The 12,382-nt window shown below is 35.3% G+C and overlaps 1 protein-coding gene across 5 annotated transcripts in view; it reads left to right on the forward strand.

Annotated features, from left to right (window-relative positions):
* The window catches only part of LOC110464779 (interferon regulatory factor 8-like), a 31,134-nt gene extending 21,408 nt beyond the window's left edge, over positions 1 to 9,726 (forward strand). For all 5 annotated transcript variants that reach the window (XM_021520170.1, XM_021520169.1, XM_021520172.1 and 2 more), the window contains 2 exons: positions 4,471 to 4,732; positions 5,848 to 9,726. In XM_021520170.1, the coding sequence (XP_021375845.1) occupies positions 4,471 to 4,732; positions 5,848 to 5,961 (376 nt within the window). In that variant the 3' untranslated portion in view covers positions 5,962 to 9,726. The remainder of the gene's footprint in view (positions 1 to 4,470; positions 4,733 to 5,847) is intronic.
* The last annotated feature ends 2,656 nt before the right edge of the window (positions 9,727 to 12,382 follow it).

Consider the following 12,382-nt stretch of genomic DNA (forward strand, 5'->3'; position numbering starts at 1 on the left):
CTATAGATTCTATTACATAAAACAGGAGCGATAGATTCTATTACACAACACCGGAGCAATAGATTCTATTACATAACTAGATTCTATTACACAACACATGAGCTATAGATTCTATTACATAAAACAGGAGCGATAGATTCTATTACATGACCCAGGAGCAATAGATTCTATTACCCAACACCGGAGCAATAGATTCTATTACATGACCCAGGAGCTATAGATTCTATTACACAACACATGAGCTATAGATTCTATTACATAGCACAGGAGCTATAGATTCTATAACATGACACAGGAGCGATAGATTCTATAACATGACACAGGAGCGATAGATTCTATAACATGACACAGGAGCTATAGATTCTATTCCATAACACAGGAGCTATAGATTCGATTACACAACACAGGAGCTATAGGTTCTATTACATGACACAGGAGCAATAAATTCTATTACATGACACAGGAGCAATAGATCCTATTACATGACACAGGAGCAATAGATTCTATAACATAACACAGGAGCTATAGATTCTATTACGATTCTATTATATAACACAGGAGCTATAGATTCGATTACACAACACAGGAGCTATCGATTCTATTACACAACACAGGAGCAATAGATTCTATTGCATGACACAGGAGCTAAAGATCCTATTACATAACACAGGAGCTATAGGTTCTATTACATGACACAGGAGATATAGATTATATGACATAACACAGGAGCTATAGACTCTATTACACAACACAGGAGCAATAGATTCTATTATATAACACAGGACCAATAGATTATATTACATGACAAAGGAGCAATAGATTATATTACATGACACAGGACCAATAGATTCTATTACATGACCCAGGAGCTATAGATTCTATTACGATTCTATTATATAACACAGGACCAATAGATTATATTACATGACACAGGACCAATAGATTCTATTACATGACCCAGGAGCAATAGATTCTATTACCCAACACCGGAGCAATAGATTCTATTACACAACACCGGAGCAATAGATTCTATTACATGACCCAGGAGCAATAGATTCTATTACATGACCCAGGAGCAATAGATTCTATTACCCAACACCGGAGCAATAGATTCTATTACATAACTAGATTCTATTACACAACACATGAGCTATAGATTCTATTACATAACCCAGGAGCTATAGATTATATTACATAACACAGGAGCTAAAGATTCTATTATATAACACAGGACCAATAGATTATATTACATGACAAAGGAGCAATAGATTATATTACATGACACAGGAGCTAAAGATACTATTACATAACACAGGAGCTACAGATTCTATTACACACCACAGGAGCTATAGATTCTATTCCATAACACAGGAGCTATAGATTCGATTACACAACACAGGAGCTATATATTCTATTACATAACACAGGATCAATAGATTATATTACATGACACAGGACCAATAGATTCTATTACATGACCCAGGAGCTATAGATTCTATTACGATTCTATTATATAACACAGGACCAATAGATTATATTACATGACACCTATTACATGACACAGGAGCTATCGATTCTATTACATAACACAGGATCAATAGATTATATTACATGACACAGGACCAATAGATTCTATTACATGACCCAGGAGCTATAGATTCTATTACGATTCTATTATATAACACAGGACCAATAGATTATATTACATGACACAGGACCAATAGATTCTATTACATGACCCAGGAGCTATAGCTTCTATTACATAACACAGGAGTGATAGATTCTAATACACAACACAGGAGCTAAAGATTCTATTACATAACACAGGAGCTACAGATTCTATTACACAACACAGGAGCAATAGATTCTATTATATAACACAGGAGCAATAGATTATATTACATGACACAGGAGCAATAGATTCTATTACATGACACAGGAGCAATAGATTCTATTACACAACACCGGAGCAATAGATTCTAATACATAACACAGGAGCGATAGATTCTATTACATAACACAGGAGCAATAGATTCTATTACATAACACAGGAGCTAAAGATTCTATTATATAACACAGGAGCAATAGATTATATTACATGACACAGGAGCAATAGATTCTATTACACAACACCGGAGCAATAGATTCTATTACATGACACAGGAGCTAAAGATTCTATTACATAACACAGGCGCAATAGATTATATTACATGACCCAGGAGCAATAGATTATATTACACAACACCGGAGCAATAGATTCTATTACACAACACCGGAACAATAGATTCTATTACATGACACAGGAGCGATAGATTCTATAACCCAACCCAGGAGCTATAGATTCTATTACACAACACCGGAGCAATAGATTGTATTACATGACACAGGAGCTATAGATTCTACTACATGACACAGGAGCAATAGCTTCTATTACACAACACCGGAGAAATAGATTCTATTACACAACACTAGATTATATTACATGACACAGGAGCAGTAGATTATATTACATGACACAGGAGAAATAGATTCTATTACACAACACAGGAGTGATAGATTCTATAACACAACGCAGGAGCTAAAGATTCTATTATATAACACAGGAGCTCTAGATTCTATTACACAACACAGGAGCTAAAGATTCTATTATATAACTCAGGAGCAATAGATTATATTACACAACACCGGAGCAATAGATTCTAATACATAACACAGGAGCGATAGATTCTATTGCATGACACAGGAGCTATAGATTCTACTACATGACACAGGAGCAATAGTTTCTATTACATAACACAGGAGCGATAGATTCTATAACCCAACCCAGGAGCTATAGATTCTATTACACAACACCGGAGCAATAGATTCTATTACCTGACACAGGAGCTAAAGATTCTATTATATAACACAGGAGCAATAGATTATATTACACAACACCGGAGCAATAGATTCTAATACATAACACAGGAGCAATAGATTATATTACATGACACAGGAGCAATAGATTCTATTACATAACACAGGAGTGATAGATTCTATAACACAACACAGGAGCTAAAGATTCTATAACATAACACAGGAGCTATAGATTCTATTACACAACACAGGAGCAATAGATTCTATAACACAACACAGGAGCTATAGATTCTATTACACATCACAGGAGCGATAGATTCTATTACATGACACAGGAGCTATAGATTCTATTACACAACACAGGAGCGATAGATTCTATGACACAACACAGGAGCTATAGATTCTATTACACAACACAGGAGCGCTACATTCTACAACACAACACAGGAGCTATAGATTCTATTACACAACCCAGGAGCTAAAGATTCTATTACACAACACAGGAGCTATAGATTCTATTACACAACACAGGAGCGATAGATTCTAATACATAACCCAGGAGCAATAGATTCTATAACATAACACAGGAGCTATAGATTCTATTACACAACACAGGAGCGATAGATTCTATTACACAACACAGGAGCGATAGATTCTATGACACAACACAGGAGCTATAGATTCTATTACACATCACAGGAGCGATAGATTCTATTACATGACACAGGAGCTATAGATTCTATTACACAACACACGAGCTATAGATTCTATTACACAACACAGGAGCGATAGATTCTATTACACAACACAGGAGCGATAGATTCTAATACATAACACAGGAGCAATAGATTCTATAACATAACACAGGAGCAATAGATTCTATAACATGACACAGGAGCGATAGATTCTATTACATAACACAGGAGCTATAGATTCTATTAGTCTTTCACCTGTGTGGCAGAATACCCGCAAAGTGTGAAAATATCAGCATATTCTGCCATACCAACATCTAAACAATTGGGGATTTAATAGCGTTATATTGTTGACAAAAAGACTACATGCAATTTTGAAGCAGCAACTCAATGCAACCCTACCATTTTCTGTTAATATCTGATAGGATTTGCTTACAGGATGTATATACCTAAACTACCATATATCCTACCATCTCAGCATCTGTATCTGACCAGGAAGTCTGTGGCTTTAAATGCAGTGAATAGAAAGTACCTTTGTGATCGGTTAATACCAACAGTGATATCTTCACACTATGACAAATATCACTTTTGATATCTGTCACAAAGTGAAAAATACTAATTACTGATGATCATGCCCAAGGACGTGGTGGACATATATCTGTATTGTTAATGAGCATGCGGTCCTGATATATATGACATCACTGTTTCGCCTAGCCTGTGTGATATATGTGTCGTTGTAATGATATGTTTATTTTTCTGACCTTGACCTATATTTTCCAATGTTTGGCATGATATGACAGTGTTTGACCCTTGTCTTTGGTCAGGTGATGCTGGTCATCCAATCAAAGTTTCAATTTTATCAGGTTGATAAAATTCAATATTTCATTAACAAAATGTAATAAGCGTTCTTCCCCTTTTTCAGGTGTGTTGTGTTTGTGTCATCACCATCTTTAGATGATAGAAAGCCTGTCCGACTCCAGCGGGATACAAAAACTCTCATCTTTGATTACAAAAACTACTTTGAACCAATGGTACACCGATATTACCATGGTTTCTCCAACAAACCATCTCCAGAAATCTTATTTGGATTTGGCCAAAACTGGCGAGCAAATGATCAGCCCCTGAGTAACCTTTTGATTGCTGCTGTAGTGGGCTGTGCTAAAGCCAGACATGTGCTCTCACAGGTAAGTCTGGGTCCATTTTATCTACTGTATTTGCCATAATTAGCACCCCTCTGCCTTAATTAGCCCCTCTCCCACTTTTTCAGGAGGAATTAAAATGATATACCCCATCCCCATCCAAGACCTGACGAGGGCCAGACAATGATTTACAGTACCTAGCTGGACTCCAGATGGACGATACATCCAAACCTCCAATTACACTTGAATGTTGATGTCCTTCTGTGATACTGTCACAAGAGTTGAAGTTGTACAACTTGTTCTGTTATAATTCCCATTTTATCATCCTTATAAATGTCCCCATTTAAGCAAATTTTTTATGCATCCTGGGCACTAATTATGGAAAATACGGTATTACATTCCAAATAACCTTGACAAAGACCTCAGGCTTGCATTAATCTTCACAGGTCTGCCAAGTTTGATCCTTGTCAAAGTAATCTAGAACTGGTCATTTAGGATAAAGGAGATGGTCCTTGGTGGTCAGTTTTTTGATAACAAAGAAATAGCAGAAATAGAAACTAAAACAAAAACCTATCATGATGACTTTTAATTCAATATTTAATTCACAAATAAAAATTTGGAAGAAGATTTGATTTATTTTTCCCATTGCCATAGATGGTCTGTTAATTAACCATAGAAATTAAAAGATCGGAAAAGGTGGCTGAATTTAGCATTGATAAAGTCCTAGGATTATCACCTTTGAAATGTTCCTTTAAAGGTTTAGGTTGGCTGCTCGATCCTTTACAATCTTTAAGTAATATAGCAAGATTTCTTTATTTTGTTCCTGTAGATTTCTGAATATATTTTAGCAAGAAAGAATTTAAAATTCAAAAGGAACACTTATCTTCGGAAAGTTATAGTTGCTGTATCTAATTAAAATCTATATAGAAAATTCTTTTTAATGAAATACAAAAGTCAGACTGCATGTTGAGAGAAGGTGAAGAGATTACATGTACCTATAGCTATATAGTACTAAAATGTTTCTGTCACTCTTCAAGTATTATCAATCGAGAAGGACATGTAAAAGTTACCCAACTATTCCAGCTATTGCCATATGACCAAAATATAAGACTCTCAATCTATTTCATTTCTCTATGAATGTTTTCCTTTTCCTTTTCCAGATCGGCAATTATTCATTGCCAATGGAGGTCTCCAAATCTGACGACTTGGACAAATTTTTAAAATGTGCCAAAATACAGGAAGAGCAGAATTTCGCTCAAAAAATGAATGGATAAAATGAAATCTTTGTAAAAATAACAGTCAATTTGTGCTATTTGACCATAAATCCATAAATATTTTTGAGTTGTGTGAAGGTCGTTTGAAGGTCATTACTTCAAAGTTATATGATCATTGTTACTTCCAACAACGTGTGATCATTGATTCTTTGAAAATGTTTGATCATTTGTACTTTAAAGTTGTGTGATCATCGTTAGTTTGAAGTTGTGTAAAGGTCGTTAATTTAAAGTTCTTTGAAGGTCGTTACTTTAAAGTTGTTTGATCTTCATTAGTGTAAAGCTGTGTGAAGATTTTTAGGTTTAACAATAACAGTAACGACCTTTAGAAACTGTCAATGTTATCATTCAAGATTTTTTCTGTGACATCACTTATTGGTAACAATAAACTTTAGCACTATAGTGATGAAGTTGTCAAGCTTAAATTTTAACATTACACATTTGATGCATATATATATGTTTTGTTTTTAAGATGTATTTACAGTCTGGTTTGTTCAAGTCCCATGTTCTCAGGATTGTGCTATGTTTTCCAGTCTTGAAATTTTTCAGTTTAATGACTAGATACAAAATGAAATTGTAATGTTTTAAATAAATTGGTGCACAAATGCTGTAACTCACTTTTTGGGGTGAGGGGTATACTTTTTATTTTCCAGACTATACCTATTGGTTTTATCAATGAATATTTGAAGTCCCGATTGTGTGGATACTTAATTTCAATATTGATTGTAATTATCTTTGAAATGAAGTTTCGTAGAAAATGTAAATAAGCGAATAATTTCCGTGTATTAAATTAAAAACTGAACACTCTCAAAAAAAACGACTAACAGTAAGCTTTTCCAGGATTCTGTTTTTTTTTAGGAAGGTTAGAAACATTTTGTAACTAACAAGCTCATCCTGGAATTATGGTGATCTAGTGTATAAGCTTTTTTTCTGATGGAAATTTGTAAAATATGGTGGAAATGATTTTTCTTTTTTTGTATCATGGAAAATGTAATAACAAATAATTGGAGAAAGGAAAAACAGTTTCTGTACTAGCAAGGCTCCATTGTATAAAGAAATCAAGGTATCCTCACTGGTGAGGCTCCACTGCATACAGAAATCAAGGTATCCTCACTGGTGAGGTTCCACTGCATACAGAAAACAAAGTGTCCACACTAGCGAGCGTTCAGTGTATGTAGATATTAACTCTAACAAGTACTAGTGCTGTCACCAATTCTCCATTCACAGAGAACTAGTCCAAAGTGTAATTTGATATGAAGTATCCTTGGACCAAAGGGGTTCTATTAATAATGATCATGTGAGGAATTCCTAAGCCACAAAAAGTTAAATTTTGTATAAATACAGGATGAGGTCCCCCTAAGAGTAGACTTACATGCAGGGATATCTAATAGTGGAAGCTGAGACTGAAACATTTTTACACCTTCTCAAGTTCGACTGCCAATTTTGACCTACCCCGGACCCTATGTTCTTATTTTTTCAAGCCAATTAGAAATACAAAATGGCCACCCTGATCTCTGATTAGCCGAGGCATTTTCGACATGTTTCCAAATTCTATCAGGCTGATTTAGACAATTGTTTTCACATGTCATCCTCTGTAGTTCCTGAACAAGTTTTCTTATCTCTAATACATGTGTACAGTATACATTAGAATGCATGTCAACCTTGCCTCTCATTGAACTTACCAGTATACATAAGTATAACATAATCATTATAATAGGATTATGATCATATCCTTTCCATTGAGATGCAAAAAACGTTACTGTGTAAAGCAATTTTGATATAAGGCTGTTCATTTAGCATTTAGACTGATCTATGTAGATATGAACCTCATTTTTGAAGTATGTTTACCAAGGGGTGGGCTTATTACTGAATATGAGCTTAACACTGTTAGAAGTTAACAAGTTGTGGGCTTATTACTGAACAAGACCTTAACACTGGTACAAGTAAACAAGGGGTGGGCTTATTACTGAACATGAGCTTATTACAAGTCAAATAGGGTACAGTAAATGTTTCTATATACAGAAAATAATATATTTGAATGTATTTTCAAATGGCCTCGAAAACATGAATGTTTGTAAAAGGTTTGACTACAAAGTGCTTAGTGAGTGTATCAGGAACTGTAGATTATTTTGTATTTTAGATTTTATGAATCATAATGGGAAGGACGTTTGTCTCTTACAAATACCATGATCATCCAAACATTGTTATGTTTCCATGTACAAATCAGTTATGAAATGTACCCTAACAATTGCAAATCACTTTTGCAAGAGATTTTTTTTGTCATGAGGAAACACATTCCTACATTTAATCTTCCAAAAATATTATTCAAGGGATAATTAAAATGAAATGCTTACTTTCAATTGAGCATTCAAGTAAGTATTCATGGATTAAACCTGTGCAGTTTTGTCCAGTAACATAAAATGTATATAAAAACAAGGCGTATCATGTAAATATAGATGAAAAACCTACTGCAGAAGCATTTTGATTTCTTGTAAATAACGACCCCTGTAAATAAGTCTTTAGAGAAAGAGAGCATAATTATAAAAAAAAAATGGAGTCTGCCTCTTTTACCTCTTGGATCTGTCTCCTGTACCATTCAATTAGCATCCATGTGTACATAATGTCTGTATGTAAATGAAGATGTTGAAAATAAACAAAATGTATTGCTTGCAATTTTTTTTCTTGTTGATAATGTCAAGTGTAGTGAGATTGGTTAAGTCCATCTGGCTGATCCTCCCTCCCAATACCCTGTTTTTTTGTGGGTTTTTTTAAAGGCCGATGGGCTTTTATCATTCTAGATTACATTTGTACTGTATTTCACCTGTGATAGAACAGAACCCTATTTAACTGATTTTACAATGACAATCACTTCCGAAACAAATATTTTTTTGCATTGGGCTCATTGAGAAGTAAGTCTAAGAGTTCATTTGAATACCTTTTTATGGCCTTCACTACCTGAGATTATCACAAGTAAAATATGGTAAATTGAATTGAGTTTATCTATGATTGTACCATGTTCATGATGTAACAACAGTTTTCATTGGTTAATAATCATGTATCATAGAGCAATAGATGTGCACATCCATGTTCTATCTGCCATGTACATGCAGTGCTCTTCCAAAATCCTCCCCCGTTTTTAATATGAAAGCTGCAATACTGGTTTGGGATTAGTTTGCTTTGAGGAATGCGGATACACACATGGATGTGCATTTCTAGTTGTTTCAATAAGATCACTAGCTGTAGTGTCCAGAACAGATTAAATCAGGTGCCTGTGGCTTGATGGTCAAAGAAAAGGGACATAGTTTGCTTAAGTTAAAGACCAGCCTACTGTAAATAATATTATATCTGGTTTCAGCCGTATAGAGGCACCGAGGTAGACACAAAAGCAGTTTTCATTACATTTTGATATGGTAGAACAGATACCATCACCATGTATTTATACATTACAGTAAACAATCAAATTTAAATGTGTTTATGATTATGTTACATGTGACATTTGTGTACATATATGGTAGATTAAAATGTGTTTACCTGTGAATATTGTATATGACACTTCTATATGGTAAATTATAAGGTATTATCCTATAGTTATAGATTTAACATTTGTACATGTCCAGTAAATTGAATTGTGTTTACCTCTGGTTATTGAACCAGAAAGTTTTGGTGTGGGGGGAGGGGTAACATTTATTTGTATATGCATGTCACATAATAACATTTTGAATGTGATGTCATGACATACAGTGCAGTAAAGATTATCAAGAATCAAAAGAGTTTTGTATCCAGAATAAATGACAGAAAACCAGGGTAAAAACAAGGTTACCGCGAGCGGTATATAATACGCCCGTCACACATTGAATGAGCAGTTGTTTGTATGATTGAAATATATGAAGTATTTGTGAGTAATTGATATTAAAAGAGAAATCATTCAACATAACTGGTAGATCAATGAGTGCAATACAACATCATGGAACGCATGCATCGCATTAATGAAACCAAGGGTAATAACTCCAGTAATTACGGTCGGATAATGGCGGTTATCAAACTTGTCCGTGGTTTCATGGTAATTAACCTTGTTGTGAAGTTTGAAGTTAATCCGTTAATAATTACTCGAGATATCGAGCGGACACTGTTTCGGCAAGTCCATAAAGGGGCATAACTCCACAAATTATGGTCGGATAATGGCGGTTATCGAACTTGTCCGAGGTTTCATGGTAATTAACCTTGTTGTGAAGTTTGAAGTTAATCCGTTAATAATTACTCGAGATATCGAGCGGACACTGTTTCGGCAAGTCCATAAAGGGGCATAACTCCACAAATTATGGTCGGATAATGGCGGTTATCGAACTTGTCCGAGGTTTCATGGTAATTAACCTTGTTGTGAAGTTTGAAGTTAATCCGTTAATAATTACTCGAGATATCGAGCGGACACTGTTTCGGCAAGTCCATAAAGGGGCATAACTCCACAAATTATGGTCGGATAATGGCGGTTATCGAACTTGTCCGAGGTTTCATGGTAATTAACCTTGTTGTGAAGTTTGAAGTTAATCCGTTAATAATTACTCGAGATATCGAGCGGACACTGTTTCGGCAAGTAAAGGGGCATAACTCCAGAAATTATGGTCGGATAATGTCGGTTATCGAACTTGTCTGAGGTTTCATAGTAATTAACCTTGTTGTGAAGTTTGAAGTTAATCCGTTAATAATTACTCGAGATATCGAGCGGACATCGTTTGCCTGCCCGCCCGCTGCCCGCTCACGTGATAACATAATACGTCCCCGTCTTCGACAGGCGTATAAAAACTGTTTCTTTTTTGTTATTTATACCACAGTAATCTTATTAGTCAGTGTTCTGTTCTGTTTTAATCTTATAGGTCTATCTTCTGTACTGCTATAATCTTATTGGTCGGTCCTCTTTACTGCTTCACTCCTATTGGTCAGTCTAAGATTCTTTACCTTTCAGTTCTTCAGAATATTTGACCCCTGTGACCATGAAAGAAGGTCAAGGTAATTTTCACTCGCACACTTTGTCAGGCTTCATCCCAAAAAGTTCCCAGCCAAATATTACGATTCTATACCTTTCAGTTCTTCATCAGAAGTCCTTTAAAGTGTTTAACACATTTGACCCCTGTGACCTTGAAAGTAGATCCAGGTTATTTTCATTGGCAAAGTTTGTCAGGCTCCATCCCAGAAAGCTACCAGCCAAATATCCTAAGTCTATGCTTTTAGTTTATTCAAAAGAAGTCATTTAAAGTATTTGACCCCAGTGACCTTGAAAGAAGGTCAAGGTCATTTGTGTTCTCAAACTTTGTCAGGCTCTTTCAAATGAATCGTTCAGCCAAATATCATGACTCTAGGCCTCTTAGATAATTCAGAAGAAGTTGTTTAAAATGTTTGACATATTTGACCCCAGTAACTTTGAAAATAGGTCAAGGTCATTTTCATTCTCAAAGTTTGTCGAGCTTCATACCAAGAAGCTACCTGTCATATATGAAGATTCCATACCTTTCAGTTTTTAAGAAGAAGTTGTTTGAAGTGTTCGACATCTTTGACCCCTGTGACCATGACAGTAGGTTGAGACCATTTTCATTCTCAAAAATTGTTGGGCTCCATTCCAAGAAGCTACCAGCCAAATACCCAAATACGAAATTTCTATACCTTTTAATTCTTAATTAGTCGTTTGAAGTGTATGACATATTTGACCCCTGTGACCTTGAAAGTAGGTCAAGGTCATTTTCATTCGCAAACATTGTAGGGTTCTTTCTAGGAAGCTACCAGCCAAATATTATGATTCTATATCTTACAGTTCTTCAGAGGAAGTTGTTTGACAAATTTGACCTCTGTGATCTTGATAATAGGTCAAGATCATTTTCATTCTCAAACTTTGTCGGGCTCTATCCCAGGAAGTCACCAGCCAAATAGTATGGTTCTATACCTTTCAGTTCTTCATAAGAAGTCATTTGAAGTGTTTGACACATTTGATCCCTATGACCTTGAAAGTAGGTCAAGGTTATTTTCGTTTTCAAACTTTGTTTGGCTCAAACTAAAAATGCTTTCAGCCAAATATCATGACTAAAGGCCTGTACATTCTGCAGAAGAAGCTGTTTAAAGGAAAAGATGACGGACAATGATGGAAGGACGACAGACGTTCTGCCATGAAATAAGGTCACTTGCTCTTAAGGCATGTGAGCTAATAACCCCCCTGGTTAGTGCTGGACATTTCAAAATCTTACCCCGAGGTTTGAGAATCGGTGTCTCGCCCCTAAAGAGGGGAATGATTGTTGTTCTCCTATCCCTAAAGTTTCTATAAAAAAGAAAGTTTTTTCTGTGACAATTGCCCATCTTTTATATGATATTAACGGTATCAGATTGAAAAAAGTATCAATTGTTTTTGTTGTGATGTCAAAAAATGTGTGACAAGTCTGTG

This window comes from Mizuhopecten yessoensis, unplaced genomic scaffold (assembly GCF_002113885.1).
Source record: "Mizuhopecten yessoensis strain PY_sf001 unplaced genomic scaffold, ASM211388v2 scaffold11033, whole genome shotgun sequence".
Classification (NCBI taxonomy): domain Eukaryota; kingdom Metazoa; phylum Mollusca; class Bivalvia; order Pectinida; family Pectinidae; genus Mizuhopecten; species Mizuhopecten yessoensis.